At 34.3% G+C, this 17,794-nt stretch overlaps 1 protein-coding gene across 2 annotated transcripts in view; it reads left to right on the top strand.

Annotated features, from left to right (window-relative positions):
* ZC3H11D (zinc finger CCCH-type containing 11D) overlaps window positions 1–17,794 on the top strand; it is a 33,325-nt gene that overhangs the window by 9,515 nt on the left and 6,016 nt on the right. The window contains exons 4-9 of one of the 2 annotated variants that reach the window (XM_081819165.1): window positions 10,608–10,766; window positions 11,220–11,297; window positions 11,379–11,492; window positions 13,576–13,686; window positions 14,893–15,000; window positions 16,349–16,465. In XM_081819165.1, coding sequence (XP_081675291.1) covers window positions 10,608–10,766; window positions 11,220–11,297; window positions 11,379–11,492; window positions 13,576–13,686; window positions 14,893–15,000; window positions 16,349–16,465 — 687 coding nt within the window. The remainder of the gene's footprint in view (window positions 1–10,607; window positions 10,767–11,219; window positions 11,298–11,378; window positions 11,493–13,575; window positions 13,687–14,892; window positions 15,001–16,348; window positions 16,466–17,794) is intronic. The other variant, XM_031020165.2, reaches the window with a different exon arrangement.

Here is a 17,794-nt window from a genome sequence, read left to right as displayed (position 1 = left end):
TAAAAACAAAACAAAAAGCAGCATTTGTTAACTTCCAGAGAGCAAACACTCCTACCATGAATGATTTCAAGTTACCAGTGTAACATCAGTGGGCTTGCAAAATAATAATTGGTTCTCATTTGCTGATCTGAGCCCACTCCAGCACACACTGATTTTAAGAAGACAATCCTACCTCAGTCGGATTTAAGGGAAAACTGGAAATTATTGGCTCATGTAACTGAAGAGATTAAGCACAGAGCTGACCTCAGATGCTGCTGGATCCAGGGCTTCCTTTACCGACCCTTGGCTCTGTACTTCTTGCCATTCACATACTGGGGTTGCCTCCAGAAGCTCATATCTGGATCCTGGAGGCAGAATAAGCAAGGATGGAGAACCCTGAGTCAGACTGGGTTAAAATCTCAATTTGCCACATACTTCCCAATAACCTTGGGGAACGTAATATCTCTGTGGCCCAATTTCTTCAACTATATAATAGAGATAGTAATACTACCTATGCCATGGGGTTGTTTTGGATATTTAATGAGTTAATATCTAATAATTTAGAAGAATACCTGGCAAAGAGTAAGCACTCAGTATGCTCATCATTATCATCATCATTTTCAATTAACCTCCAAAGAAATCTTTTTCAAGCTAAACCCTTAACACTGAACCTCATCTAATGATGTGGGAAACATGTTCATTCCTAGGAATGGTTCAGGCCAAGGGAATAGCTAATCCTTAGGTCTAGGATGTCATCATCACTCAAATTAAATGGATTGAAGATGTGGAAAAGTTTCCCAAAGGAAAACAAATGTTCTTTGCCTAAAATGAGGGAAGAAATGACTATGGGGCAAACATAATATTATTATTATAATAGTAGTAACATAATATTATTATAATACTTATATATAATATATATAACATATATATTATTATATTATTACATAATATTAAAAATATATATATCTTTTTCCAAAGAGTTAGATGAAACATATCTGATCACACCAAAATTGATCTTAATGGCATGAAACTATGCTTTGGGTAGAAAAATCAAGGTAACCAAAATGATCTATTTGTGTAAATTCATAGAAAATACATTATAGTACTTCCTTGAAATGCAGGTCCCACGGGAAAGTTACAGTAAAACAGCAAAAGTATAATTTATGTATTGAAACTCTTAGCACACCATTGTTTTAACCATTATAGAGAGGGTAAATTTAACTGTCTAAATGAAGTTTTTTTACATCACTTGATTACCAAGTAATTCACCTGAATTATTTATTCCATATTTTAACTGGGGAGTTTCCGGTCACTAAATATGCTGTTTTTCCTATGCTATAACTTTCTCCTTCTGATGTATATTTTAATACCCTGAATGGAAAGGTATAATGAACATTGGTCTTTATTTTTGATGAATTAGTCTTCAAAACATTTTTTTATTAAACTCATCATAAATTTAAATAGTTGCAAAAGTTCCAACATTTTATCAATACTGACATTTAACAATTAAAATTTAATTACTCTTTTAAAACATCAGATGACATTTGATTTGCCATATGATTTGATACTCGTCATGTATTTTTAAAATTTAAGAACAATAATCTCAAAGTTCAAACAGGTCCTAAAATTTATGTAGAAATGCAAAGAGCCAAGAACAGTCAAGACTGCTTGAAGAACAAGAAAATTACAGCACTTATTCAACCAGATATCAAGGCCTATAGAGTGATAGAGATTAGGACAGTGTCATATTCACTAAAAGCTAACCAAATTGACAAATGGAATAGAGTGAGAAGCTGGAGATCCCTGCAGAGATGGACACTTGATGTGTAACAGGTAGCATGGCCGATCAATGGGTAAAGGATGATCTTTTCAGTTAATGAGGGGAAAGTGAACTCCTTTGACACCATACATAAAAATCAATTCTGGGTAAATTATAAACCAAAATATATAAGGTCAATCTTTAAAGGTTTCAGAAGGTAATAAGCACATAAAAAAATATTAACTATTAAAGAAATGATGAATAAATTTGGATATATTAAAATAAAAATCTGTATTCACCAAAAACACCATTGAAGAATGAAAAGATAAGCCATAGAAGGGGAGAAAATATTTGCAGCATATGTCATTATATGACTGCCATAAGAGACTTGAACTCAATATTTGAAGAAAAATCAAAAGACAGAGAACCTGGAGAACCTGATGAAACAGGTTTCTCTGTAGAGGCACTATCAACATTCAGGGCTGGATAGTTCTTTGTTGTGGTGGTGGGAGTGGGGGTGGGGACTATCCTATGCATTATGGGATGTTTAGCAGCCAAAAAAAATTGGCTCTTACCCTTGAGATGCCAATAGCATCTTCCTAATTGTGTCAACAAAAAATATGCCCAGCGATTGCCAAATGTTCCCTAGGGGAAGGAGTAAAATCATCTCTGGTTGAGAACCCCTGTGCTAGAGCAATGCGCAGAAAGCATAAACAAGATTTTGAAAGATAGGAAATCCAAATGTCAACCAACAAATGAAAATGTGATCAATTCATTAGTAATCAAGGAAATGCAAAAGGAAATCACTTTGAGATATCAAGCAACACCCATTATTTTGGCAAAAATTTAAAAATCTACCCACTGTTGGTAAGACAAAGGGCATTGGGAATTCTTGGGCACTGTATGAAACGAGCACTTTGGAAAACAGTCTAGCATGATCTCATCAAGAAAAAGTCACACATAATTTAGGCCAAGCAACTCCATTTTTGAAGCCTATATCCTAGAAAAATTCATTCCCATGTGCACCTGGATACATGTAAAAGAATGTTCACAGCAGCATTTTTTGGTAATGTCCAAAAGCTAGAAATAACCTAACTGTTGAATAATAGTGTGATATATAAATAAATTGTGGCACATTCATTCAATAGATAGTACTATACAGTAATGAAAATGAATGAACAAAAGAAATATGCAAGCAAGGATGCAGCTCACAGTTACAATGTTGAGTGATGGAAGACAGAAAAAAGAACACATACTCTTGATTCCATTTATAAAATGTTCAAAAATAAGCAAAATTAAGCTTTATTTTTAGACATGCATACCTAGTAGTGAAACTATAAGAAAAACCACAAAGTGATTATTAGAAATCAGGATAAAGAGGGGCGCCTGGGTGGCTCAGTTGGTTAAGCGACTGCCTTCGGCTCAGGTCATGATCCCGGAGTCCCTGGATTGAGTCCTGCATCGGGCTCCCTGCTCAGCAGGGAGTCTGCTTCTCCCTCTGACCCTCCTCCCTCTCATGCTGTCTGTCTCTCATTCTCTCTGTCTCAAATAAATAAAATCTTTAAAAAAAAAAAAAAAGAAATCAGGATAAAGATACCTATTGTGGGTAATGGAGAAGGAAAGTGATATAAAGTGCAGAAGACAGAGAGGGGCTGTTATTTCTTGACCTGAGTGTTTATTACATTGCGTATTTGATGATTTGTGCACTCTTCTGTATATGTGTTATATTTGACAGTTTTCAAAAGGTAATAAATACTTTAAACATTTCTTTAAAAATTAAATCTTTCCTTTTCCTAAAACTACTATTTTCATTTTCTTCCTTCACATTTTTTAAAAGATTTTATCCATTCATTTGAGAGAGAGAGAGAGAGCATGAGTTCATCAGTGGTGGGAGGGACAGAGGGAGAAGGAGAAGCAGATTCCCCACTGAGTGGGGAGCCTGACGTGGGGCTGCATCCTAGGACCCCGAGATCATGACCTGAGCCAAAGTCTGATGCTTAACCAACTGAGCCCCCAGGCACCCCTCTTCCTTCACATTTTTAACCTAAACTAATATTTTTATGCTTGAGTTTATTGATCACCTGTCAAATTTAAGTATAATAAAAATGTGTATATAAGTTGAAATCTAAATTTTTGTTTTATTTTCTATGACAGTAAGTCTCCACACTATGGAATCTCATAGTCATTAACACATTTTTAAAACACATTTCCTTAGGGTTGTTATTATTACAATTATTAATACATAATTTATTAAAACAACATAATTACATTGCACACTGATGAATAATTACTGCACATAAGAGTAGACTTTCATTGGAAAAGTATCTATTAATGAGCTAATGATCAAAATTATTCTCATCTGTTTATGAAATAGAAAGACATATAACTAAAAGTAATATACAGAACTAGCATATTATCCTAATTTTGCTAAGAGAGTTAGGAGATAGTTAATATTTTATAAGCTGAAACAAAGTGAGGCCCGATTTTAATAAGAACATTTCACAATATTATTTGATAAAATAGGTTTATATACCCGGGGATATAACACTCAATTGGAAGAAAATAATTTCAAAATATTTTTTATCCATGGGTTTTATCTAAGATATCATGAGTAATTTGGTAGTCGGAGTAAATAATTACACTTGAATTTAAAAAATTGTGATTGTAGGTTAACTTTCAAAAATGTATCATAAGGAGTTTCACAGATCTGCTCCTCAGTGAAGCAACAATAGTTGATGAAAATTATATATTAAACACAAAGTAAAGTGTCTGGAAATTGTCCTAAGGGCATACAGCAAGTATTTATTCAAGAAAATCTATTAGGGGCACCTGGGTGGCTCAGTCAGTTAAGCATCCAACTCTTGATTTCCATTCAGGTCATGATCTCAGGGTCATGAAATTAAGCCCCACATCTGGCTCTGCGCTATGCATACAGCCTACTTAAGATTTTCTCTCTCTCTCTCCTTCTGTCCCCCTCTCCCCCGGACTTGTGCATGTGCTTGCTCTCTCTCTCTCTCACACTAAGAAAGAAAAAGAGAAAAGAAGAAAGAAAGAAAGAAAGAAAGAAAGAGAAAAGAAAGAAAGATTCATCTATTAAATATCAGTTAGAACAGCAAGTCTGTGTATTTGAGTCACTACCCACCCCCCAGTTCAGTGTGGCAGAAGTTCTACTCTATGTGGGTTCAACCAAGAACATAGCGTGTACTCTACCTCCAGCTTCCTGCTGAGGAAGCAGGCTGCTAGTATTTCTCATACTCCCCCACTTACAACTTCATGTTGAAAGAGCTCTATTTTTCAGGCAAGAGAGGCTAAGAAGTCTGGGTCTTCTATCCTGCCCTACTCATAGGGCAGAAGTTCTACTACAGAAGTAGCAGGCAGAGAATAACAAGCCCCCAATTGCCCAATTGCCAGAAAGGGCAAACCATAAATATCGGAGGCTAACACCCCTGCCCAGTGCCTGCTTATAAAGCAGGGGTGTCATTCCAGAGAAGTGAGTGACTGTCCTTGTTCCCAGTAGTGGCATTGAGGTTTTTGCTCAAGCAGGAGACATAAGCTCTAGGGGCAGAGAATTCTGAAACTCTCTAAAAGAGAACGGAATTTATCTGGAACAGAACAGAGTCTGAGGAAGTTTATTAGGGCATTCTGGAAAACAGTGGAGAGTTTGGGGGTAAGCAATGATGAAGAGACTGGTAGCTCTATGAGAGCAACAAGCTAAAGTGTAAACCAGATAAGAGTTGACCAAAGACAACCAGGGGAATAGTTAAGAACAGCTCTCCCAAGATTGGAAGAAACTTGAAAGATTGGCCTCAGAGACTACCTCTGTAAAGGGATCAGAACTTAATTGAATCGCATGGTGAAGCAGTTTAATGCCCCAGTGCACTGACGGAAACACTAGAGCAATCAACCAGCAAGTAATGGAGTCTGACAGCTGGGAGTGAAACCAACAGAGGTAGAGAGCTTAACAGAGAAACAAGGGAAAGAGACAAAGAGAGTCCTGATAAAACCACTGTCATCCATGGATGACTCTGGGTTTATCAAGGCTGCATCCTCCAAGCAGTGACATCACGTGCTGTACACTGTGGGAGAAAGTAGATTATGTTAAAATAGTTCAACCAAGTCATTAAAACATTAAAAATCAAACAACAAATCCTGGGGCTGGGGGTAAAAAATCAAGATCCAGAGTTGCTACAACACATTGTCCAAACTGTCCAGTAAAACCAAAACCAAAACCAAAACCAAAACAAAAAAAACTGGGTAGGAATTTATGAGACACGCAAAGAAGCAAGAAAGTGTAACCCATACACAAGAAATAAATGTAGTCAACAAAATGCCTTGAGAGAGCTCAGATTTTAGAGTTAGCAAACATAATTTAAGCAGTAATAATATGTTCAAAGACCTACAGAAAACCATGCTTAAAGATATTAAAGTAGGTATAATGACAATGTCTCAATAAATAGAGAATATCAACAAATAGATACAAACTATGAATTGAACTGAATAAATATTAGAGAGAAGAAAGAATCAGCAAACTTAAAGATGATCAGTAGAGATTATACAGTCTGAAAAAGAGAGAAAACAGAAATAATGGTTGAAAACTCCCTAAATTTGATGAGAAATATTAATCTACATATTCAAGAAACTCAACAAATTCTAAGTAGAATAAACCCAAGGATATCTGCATCCAGACATATCATAGTTAAAGGGTTAAATGCCAAAAACAAAAGTAAATTTTAGAAATAACAAGATAAACATGATTTGTCACATATAAAGGAACCTCAGTAAGATTAACAGCTGATTTCTCAGACACATTGTAATCCAGAAGGCAGTAGGAGGACATATTCAAAGTACTGAAAGAAAAAAATATATATATTTGCATATGTATATAATTGTATTTTTGAGCCTATAACATTTAGAAATGTAATATATTTGGCAATAAGAGCATAAAGGAGGCAGGTGGGAGCAAACCTATATTATGGTAAGGAAATGATACCAGGTGGTGACTCAAATCCATAGAAATAAATGAACAGAAGAATCAGAAATGATAAATAAGAAGGTTAATATAACAAACCCTATAGATACATATTTTCTCTTCCTTCTCTCAGCTCCTTTAAAAAATACAAAATTAAACAAAGTAATATAACACTGTATTTTTGGGTTTGTAACACATATAGATATAACAACAACAGCACAAATTGGGAGGGGGTGGAAGAAGGAATAGAACTATATAGGAATAACCTTTTTATCTCTAGCTGGACTTAAATAGTATAAATCTGAAGTATATTTTGAAAAGTTAGGAACTATATGGAAAGCCCTAGAGCAACTCCCAAGAAGATACCTTTAAAAATATGGAAAAATCATAAAAATAATTTAAAAATCCTAAAAAATATCTGCTTACTGCAAAAGAAAGCAGTAGAGGAATAGAGGAACAACAACAAAAAAAAACCAGGAAGTAAAATGACAGATAAAAATCCAACTATATCAATAATAACATTGAATATGATTAGATTAAAATACAATAAAAAGGCAGACACTGCCATATTAAAAATAAGGATTCAACTATATATTATCTATAGGAGACATACTTTAGATTTAAATACACAAACAAGTTGAAAGTAAAAGAATGAAAAAAGATATACTATGCAAACAATTATAAACAACAAAGAATAGAAGACTTGAACAACTATAAAACAACACGACCAAACAGACATCTATAGAATGTTCCTTGCACAATAGCAAAATACACTTATTTCTCAAGAGCAAATGGAACAGTCTCCAGGATAAAGTATATATTAGGCCATAAAACAAGCTTTAATAAGTTTGGAATTATAGAAATCATACAATGTATGTTCTCCAAACATAATGAAATTAGAAATCGATAAGAGAAAAAATAATGGGAAATTAACAAATATATAAAAATTAAATAACACACCTATAAACAACCAAGAAATTACAAGGAAAATTAGCCAATGCTTTGAGATGAATGAAAATGAAGAAACAGCATACTAAAACTCATGGGATGCAAGTAAAATAGTACCCAGAAGAAACCTTATAGTTGTAATGCCTATATTTAAAAATACGGTCTCAAATTAATAACCTAATTTTATACTTTAAGACACTGGAAAAAGAGCAAAGTAAACCTAAAACAAACAGAAGGAAGAAAATAATAAAGATTAAAGCAGAAATTAATGAAATAGAAAGTAGAAACCTGTGTCCATCCTCTGATGAGTGGATAAATTGTGGTATAGCTGTACAGTGGAATATTATTTGGATTAAAAAAGGAATGCAGAATTGTTACAGGTGACAGCATGGCTAAACCTTGAAAACCCTATGGTAAGTGGAAGATGACATGTACAAAAGACCACACACATATTGTATGATTCCACTTATATGAAGTATCTAGAATAGGCAAATCCATAGAAACAAAGAATATTAGTGATTGTGTAGGACTAGGGGTGTTTGGAAGACATGAGGAGTAACTGCTAATGGGAATGGGTTTCTTCTTTGGAGTGATCAAATATCCTAAAATTGATTATGGCAATGGTTGTATAACTCTGTGAAAATACTAAAAACTACTGAATTATATATTCATATGGGTAAATTTTGTGGTGTATGAATTACATCTCAATGAAACTTCTAAAAATGTGACTCTAAAATTTACTCTTTTGAATGTTCAGTGAAGCTTCTCTCTGCAACTAATGACAAGTCTTGGGAATATATATTGAGAATAGCTAAAAAGCTTTATTTAAAGCCATGTTTTTCCTTTAGAGTTTTTACTAGCGCTCTCCTTCCATGATGTCAAGAGACTTTCCCTTTGAGAGTTATATATTCTTTAACAATAGTCCAGAAGTGGAAGAAGCAACATTTTTCAACAAAAATTCTTAACTACTACCATACTCTACTATGCATTTGAATTTAGAATGTTCCAACATGGACCCCAGTAGCACTTTTTCTAATACCTTGTGTATTCATTTTCTGTTACTGTTGTAACAAATTACCAGCAACCAAGTGGCTTCAGCAACTCATTTGTCATTCTTGTAGTTCTGTAGTTTAGAAATTCCATGCAGACATCTCTGGATTGAAATTAAGTTGTGTCCAAGGCAGCATTTCTTCTGAAGACTCTGGGAGAGAATCTGTTCCCTTGCCTTTTCCAGTTTCTAGAGGCTTTCTGTATTCCATAGTTCATATCCTCCTTCCTCCATCTTCAAAATCAGCAATCAAAGTCAAGTCCTCCTGACATTGCATCACTTGACATAGCTTCCACGGTCACATCTCTTTCCTGGCTCTTTTCCTCTGCATCTCTCTTCCATTTGTAAAGACCTTTTTGATTACCTTGGGCCCACCTGGATAATTCAGAACAAACAATCTGCCAATTTTAAGGTCAGGTGATTATGTCTTAATTCCACCTGCAGCCTTAAATCTTCTTTCCCATATAACCTAATACATACTTAGGTTCCAGGGATTAGGACATGGACATCCTTAGGAGGCCATTATTCTGCCTACCACATCATGATTTTCTCCTGGTAGAAATGTGTATAAATTAAGGTAATGGATAAAGCCCTATGGGTTTGGGGTAGTTTGGTTAATCAATAAAGGAGGATTTCTCTTTTGGCCAGTGTGCTATAGTAAATTCTGGCATGAGTGAAGGGTAGGCCTTTATCTTATAAAGTGGAGAGAAGACTATTGTGAACTCAAGCCTGTTCTTAGGCTAACCAATTTTAGGGGAAAAATAAATGTGGAAATTGAGGATCTGGAATAGGATTCATTGGTTTCAAATTATTGGGATGGCACACCTAAAAATTTCCTATAACCCAGGACCCTAGTTGGATGATAATTCATTTGGGGTAGTGGTTTCCAAATGGGGCTGATTTCATAATTACCTGAGACTTTTAAAAAATGGAATTAGATTTTCAGGGTTTAATCTAGATCTGCTAAATCAGAAGTTCAGAAATCAGAGACCCAAAAGATGTTTTGAATTTCTTTTTTTTTTTTAAGATTTTATTTATTTATTTGAGAAAGAGTAAGAGCACAAGGTGGGGGGTAGGGGCGGGGGGGGTAGGGGCAGAGAGAGAGGGAGAAGAGAAGAAAGGGAGAAGCTCCCTCAGCAGGGAGCCCAACACAGGGCTCGATCCCAGGACTTGGGGATCAAGACCTGAGCCGGAGGCAGATGCTTAACTTACTGAGCCACCAGGTGCCCCTGTTTTGAATAATTTCTTTAGTTGATTCTGATAATTAGCCAAATTTGATAACTACTCACTTAGAAAACAAAGGGGATTGAATTAGTGATAATAGAAGATTCATGTGTTAACTAACTTTTTCTATTAATTGCTTGCTAGTTTTGAAAGTTACAGGACATTTAAATGTGACCTAGAACTTTGGACAGTCTGACCAATGTGCAGCCAAAACAGAAAACTAAAAGTATCATTCTTTCTCACTTCCAAGTAATCATGCAGCCACAGAAAACTAGAACCATTGGATTTTTTCCTCTTTTGGCATATATACTCTGCCATTATAAGCTATGCCTTATTTGAATTTGTCTTCGTTAATTTATTATAAATTGATTAAGTTATTCTTATTCCACAGATACAATCAATGTAAGAATACAGTAATACTTACGGTCACTTCGCATTTATACCTAAATTGTGATATACCAAGTCATGGTCATAATTCCTATAAAATCTATGAATTAGCATATTTTCTGCACCTTACAGACAAAATGTTGATATTTTTTACTAGTTTAAATAACCTTTCCAGAAATAAGATGAGACACCTTTTAATAAAATATGCAGTAAATTAGGAGGACACTGTTGATCATTGAACATGCACATAATATATATCTTAAAAAGACTGAAATTTTGCATTTCCTCTGTAGATATCACACCACAGAAAGAAACTCAGGAAGGAATTCCACCCCTGACCCAGAGTCAGGAACCCCTGAAACCTCAGGAGAATATATCACGACCCATTCACCATCCTTTAGTTTTAAAAACTAACTTTGAGGAAGAAGAGGAGGAAGGAGATGAACAAAATGGTTAGTAAGGCTTTTCTCAGATTTACAATGCACATTCAAAAACTGTACCATTTTTTTTTACATATTTTTTAACTGTGAGAGGTTTATAAGGTAATATGTTATGTTTAGGCAGATTTCAGTAAGAAAATAGCTTGAATTTTATTAATATATTCAATTCATTATGTTCTAATTTGTTCTATGTCTATACATGCTTATGATCATTTGGATTGGAGGGTTTTTGTTGTATGATGGCTGGGAGATAGATCTCATTTAAATATGTACAGTTGCTTAAACTGATTTTTCTAATACGTGAAATATAGCAATTCGAGACATTTATCATTATGCAAATTATTGATTTTAAAAATAAAAAAAAAAATCCATGAGAACAATGTCTGGGATTTTTCATTCTGATTTATTATATATTTTCATATTATTTGACTTCTGACAATTTAATTAAAAAAAAATATCCTATAGATGCTTCTAGTTTATGGACAAAGACTCCTGAAGAAATTGAAGAAAAAAGAGCAATAAAGGAGATGTGTTATAAATCTGGTAAGAAATCATACATCTGTGGATTTTCTAATGCTTGATGTGACAAATATACTAACCCCTACTTTTCTAATGGGAGATTAGGTGAATACTACAGATTTCATACTCCTCCAGATATTTCATCATCAAAAAGCATAGCCTCTACAGCAGACAAAGAGTTAGAAAAGCCTTTGGAAAATGGCAGTGAATTGCAAGAAGGTAAGGAATGAAAAGGCAGCATTTCAAGGTGATGTATAAGAGATACTTGATGTGATAGGCTGTGAATTATTTAGTAAGATTTACACTGGAGTTAAATGATAAATAATACATCAGAACTGAGAGTGAGGAGGAAGTGCTTTTATCAGATGACCTCTATTTAATATGAAAAGCTGCTCTTAATGTAATTATGCTTTCCCAGCGGAGCTACAGACTTAATAGGCTTCACAAGCGCGTTGCGGCACGGCTCCCCCGAGGCAGTAATTCTGTAAATACCTTGCTTTTACCATTCATTTTTTTTTTTTTAAAGATTTTATTTATTTTTTTGACAGAGAGAGACACAGTGAGAGAGGGAACACAAGCAGGGGGAGTGGGAGAGGGAGAAGCAGGCTCCCCGCAGAGCAGGGAGCCCGGTGCGGGACTCGATCCCAGGACCCCGGGACCATGACCTGAGCCGAAGGCAGTCGCTTAACCAACTGAGCCACCCAGGCGCCCTACCATTCATTTTTCTTTGCAAAGAAATCTCCCTGTGAAATAGGTGCATATTTTTCTCTGTGAGTAGAAAGAACAACCTAGCCCTAGAAGGACAAAAGGGAGATCACAGAATGACGTCAGTGGCAGAACAAGGATACATTTGTTCGTTGAATGAGTGCCTGTTGTGTACCAGGCAATTTCAGAAGCAGTGCAGGTGGATTATTCCAAGGCTGGGCCCTTCACGAATCTTATGTTTTGGTGAATCTTATTTTAATGTTGGTAAACATTTTGCCCTTGAAGGCAAGATAAGAACATTATTTTCTGGATATAAAACCAGAAACTCAGAGAAAATCCATGGATGCCATGAGTTTACATAGTTGTCTTGCCACTAGGATGAGACGAAAAGTTTTGCTGCAGTGGAAGATTTGAGTCCTTTCCTCTCCCTAAAAATAAAAAATGATAGTTGGGAAAATCTCCCAACACTGAGATGAGGGTAGGATAAAGTAGAGGATCGAGAGTAAAATACTTGCTGTTCAAGTACATACGTGGCAAACTATTTAAACATATGGCAGTAGGTGGCAGCAACATACCATTGGATGTTAGAATGATTGTCAAGACAGCTGATAGGTGGGCGCCCCATCTAGAGAAGGGCACATTGCCCGCATTACCTAGACAAGGAGAAAAGAAAACAAGTTAGCAATGAATATAAAAAGGGTAGATTAGAAAGATAATTACACGTACTTTCACTTTATATTATGGTTTCAAAAGCCTTTTATTTTTAAATAATTTCAGGTAATTCATGAACAGCCTTAACCAGATTTCCCCAGATGTTAGTATTTTACACATTTGATTTTTCACTCTTTCTTTCTCTAAATATACACATTGTGATTTTTTTCTAAACCATTTGTGCAAGAGTAAGTTGCAGATATGATGCCCCTATATAACTCTTACGTAACTTTGGTATAAATATCAAAATCAGGAAATTACCACTGATACCATATCATTTACAGAATTTTTAAAATGAATTTCACCAGCTGTACCATCAAAGTCCTTTATAGCCAAATGAACTTTTTTCCTGATTTAGAATCCAATCCAGAATCATATGGTGCATAAGATTATCATGTCTCTCTTATTCTGCTTTTAATAGTTTATTCTAGAGATGTATAAGAAAAGTGCTAAGAATTATTTATCACAGTATAATTACCATTTGTCAGTGGTAGACTCTAATACTTTTCACTCAGTTTGTTCATGATAAGTAGATATAATCAAAAGAAATACTACAAAATTCATTAAATGAAGAACACATCAAATAAGTTAAATATACATACAAAATAATGTTAGATTGTTTAAATTTTTAAATTGCCATTTAATAAATAATCCACATAGGAAAACAAACCTGCTTGTTATTTTCTTGATAATCATAAAATTTGCTTAAAATTCATATATTTATAAATTTATTGTTTATCATATCACTATGCAAACAATACTTGCATTAACTTTTAGACTTTTTACTATCATTATGAATTCTACTGTAGACTTATGTAAGTGCCTATGGTTCCTGGGGTGATTTTTTTTTTATTTTTCCTTTTTTAATTTTTTCTTAATTTTTTAGGGGATGGTCTTACAGTTCCAACAAAATTTAGCCTATTTGAAAGGCAAGGTGAGATAAAAGCATCATTGGATAGGAAACCAAGGACTGACATTGCTGCTTTTGAAAATGGAGGTGAGTTAAGTTATTACTAGTTGATTCTGAATATATTACCATATAATAAATGAGTCTGAATTTCCTCTCTCATAACTAATTTCGTTTTTTCAAAATCTTCTTGAGATTTTTATTGTTGGCTTTGGGTAAGGAACTTGAGGCCTGGAATTGTATATAATCAGTTGCTGTAGATGAATCCCTATAGGAGAATGTCTAACACAAGACGTGCACTCTGTGAATATTTGTAGAATAAATGATTTTATGTTTAAACAATTGAATGGATGAATGGAGACATGTTTATAGAATTTACAGATGACTGGAAGTTAATATGCTGGATCAAGGAGCCAAATTTAACAAGGTAAACTCAAACTGTGATACACAAAAATTCTTACATTTAAGTTCAAGACATTAATGGTAGATTTTCTTCAAGTTGGGAAAGACTTGACATGATACCAATTGCAAAGAAAAAAGTAAGTGTTTTTTGTTGGCCACAAGGTTTAAATATGATTCAGTAATGGGTGTCAAGTACCAAATAGCTCAGGTAAACTCACATTGAATTATTAGGAGTAGCATAGGAAGATAATTAAATGTGGTAAGTCATTTAAAGTACTCAGTAGTGTCTGCCACATAGAAAAATGCTCTACAAATATCAACTATTATTACAGTAGCTCCACTGATTTCTGTAATGGTAGTCCACATGGGTGTGTCATTTTAAAAGAAGATTACTTGAAACAAATATTTTACGTTATGAAAGGGTAACTTGTATGGTGAAGAATCTGGAAATTAAGTATATAAGTAATATTTAAAGCAATTATGGATATTTATCTTGGAAAATAGAAGAGCTCTAAGAAGCATAAAAATTGCTCTCATATATCTGAAGATGTTATATTGAAGATAAATTATATTTACTCTGAGTAACTCTAAAGGATGGTAAAGGATAGAAGTAAAGATTTATATATGTTAAAGGAAAATTAATTGTGTTGACTATGTGAGTTTTTTTGCAATTATCTCTATGCAAGTGTACATACTATATATTCATGTACATATATTTACATGTATTAATCTAAACATATGTGATATGTGTAGAGATGTGGGTGATTATCACTGAGAAGTGTTTAAATAAAACTGGGGAAAGGGTATACTGTAGAAAAGGATAATCTTGTGTTGGAAGATAGTTTTGTACAACGTTCTGCCACCATGGCCACTGACCGTAAGGTATTGTCATAGGAGGTGACTGTTATGTTCCACAGAGGATCATATTTCTTGGAGTAGATGAAAATGAAGCTTTAAAAGAAGAGAAGGAAATCACCATGTCAAAATGTTCAAATAGTAAAGGTAATGAACCAGCCTATAATTTTAATCCATTCATAATTTGGGTAGATGTGTTAAATACAAAACTTGACACTTGTAGAGACCAATAGAAGAGGCGTAAATAGTAAATAAAAATATACATTAAATACAGTGAATAGGAGTCAGAAACTCTAAGGTTTCAGTCCTGGTCTGTCCCTCATTGTTTGACCATGACACCATCTCTTTTAGCTTCAGTTTCCTTATCTAAAATATTGGCCTGTTGTACTACGTAATTTCTAGGAGTCTTGCTAGCTCTACTGTTATTGGTTCTGTTAAATAGTAAAACCAAGTCCTTCAGTTTCTTTTTCCAACTTCAAATAGTGTGATTGAATTTTCCTAGAAAGCTTTGTTTGTGAACACTGTGAAGAGTATTAATCTCATGACATCTATGACCTCCTCATTTTATGATTATTACTAGTCTGTGAATAATCAAGAGATATGATAATAAAATCCATCCTTTATAGTTTTATATTCCCCTTAAACCATGCGTAGAATCCCCCACGTGGTACCTCTCTGCTAGGCAGGCTCTTCCAGTCACAGACTAAAGGTATAGCTGTCCTGTAATTAGCGGGCTTTACGTATTCTCTATCCAAATATTAACTAATTTCATCTACTGTTCCCCCCCCCCCATTAAATAAATGTTCTCAAGAATAGGTTAAGGCACTTAAGATCAATGGGAAATGACATGGAAGTCTCTTTTCCTCTCTATCAAAAAAAACCCAAAAAACAAAAAACAAAAAACAAAAGAATTCTAACTACACTAATAACAGTTGCTACAATTCGCATTTGGCTGTTTAAATTTAAACTAAAATGAAATAAAGCTAAAAAAATTTAGCTCTTCACTTGCATTAGCCATGTTTCAAGTGCTCAATACCTACATGTGACTAGTGGCTATCATTTCCTACAGTACAAGCTGAGACTATTTCCACCATTGTATAAAGCTCTTTGGGGCAGTCCTGCTCCAAAGCATAGAACACATGAAAGTTATTACATTTAAATTATTTCTGGAAACTTAATTTAAATAAGCACACTTGATTTAAAATTAATAAACTTCTGATTCTTTTATATGACGGTATTAAAAATATTGCCACAAATACATAATTTGTATATTGAAGATAATATCTGTACATTGGATTTTTAAGGTTTTGTTAGTGACAAATTTTGGGGACTCATTGTAGTGATTAGGGAATTTCAGTGATGAATTATAAAAATTAATATACATATATATATTTTAAAGAGGTATGCCCATCATATAATGTTTGAAAAGTGAAATACCAACTGAAAGCTTCTTTTACTAATATTGACATTTTATTTTCTTAATTTGCTTTAAAAGATAACAAGGACAGTCCTCATCCAAAGCGTTCCCTAACTACCCGACTAGTACCTACAACGCATGTATTAAATGCTACTGAGAATATCAGTATGAAGTGCAGAGAGGACCCCTCTTCAAGTGAGACATCAGCTCTATCACTTTTTGGCCTTAGATATATTTGTCTTATCGTGGATTTGTTTTGCTTATTTGAAATAGAATTTTTAAAAAGAAAAAAAAAGATGGTTTGAAAATTATTCAGGATTAAGAATTAAAAACAATATTCTTCTACTAACTCTGACAAAGAATTGTGATGTAGGTCCTAGTAAATTATATACGTTCCCACTAGTTTAATTTAGGTATTAAAATTAATGATATACTACCTTCTCGGAAGATTCATTAGTATAGCATTTTAAATTTAACCTATAGTGAGATACATTGACAGGTTTTTACTATGGTTTGGATTATTTTTCATGATTTGGCTTTTCCAGGCCATTCAGTATTCTGAGCTACTTCTCTTACACAATTAAGACTCATGAATCTTCCTTTCTGTTTCCTTCCTTCCTTCTTTCCCTTATTTCATTTCCTGAGGCCCTATAATGTTCTTGGATGCCAGCCAGGCATTGAAGGAAACCATGATGGTTTACTCCTAAGCAGCTCAGTTTAGTGACATTTGTTAAAAATATGGTTTCCAAATCCTAGGAGTGGGGGCTTGAGAGTAAGGGTAGAGCATGATGTTTGGAGAGGAGGTGGTGAATCAGAATTCAAACTTCACGCTTAAGCTGAACTTGAGAGCTAGGGCAAAGACAGATTTATTAGTCCACTAGAGAGAGCTAATGTAATCTACATAGTGAACTTGTTCATTTTCTCTGTGCAGTAGTTACGTGTCAATGTTCAGGATCTCCACACGTGAGAAATAACAAAGAATTCCCCTGTCTACTAAATTGTTTTAAGATTCTCTGGAGAAATGTCCCTTAGAAATTCCTAGAAAACTGAGCTTGTATATAAATTTTTCAATGTAAAAATATGCCAGTAAAAAGTGAATTTAGTGATCTTAGCACTTAGAAATTCTGACTACTTAGTCTTGTTTCTCCAAACTAACTACACACCCAAATTCTTAAAACTTAAAAGAATAAAGTAATATTCACTAAAAGTATTTTATATTAATCTAATTTCTTAAGAAGTAGATTTATGTTCAAAATAACAATTCTAAAACTACTTAAAAATAACATAATGAGATATATAGTTATATTTGGAATGTAATTTTATAGTCTTTTTTTTTTTTTTTAAAGATTTTATTTATTTATTTGAGACAGAGAGAATGAGAGAGACAGAGAGCACATGAGAGGGGGGAGGGTCAGAGGGAGAAGCAGGCTCCCCGCCGAGCAGGGAGCCCGATGCGGGACTCGATCCAGGGACTCCAGGATCATGACCTGAGCCGAAGGCAGTCGCTTAACCAACTGAGCCACC

This window comes from Leptonychotes weddellii, chromosome 5 (genome assembly GCF_054177405.1).
Source record: "Leptonychotes weddellii isolate Sample4059 chromosome 5, ASM5417740v2, whole genome shotgun sequence".
NCBI classification, from domain to species: domain Eukaryota; kingdom Metazoa; phylum Chordata; class Mammalia; order Carnivora; family Phocidae; genus Leptonychotes; species Leptonychotes weddellii.
This window is presented reverse-complemented; position numbering and strand designations above follow the sequence as displayed.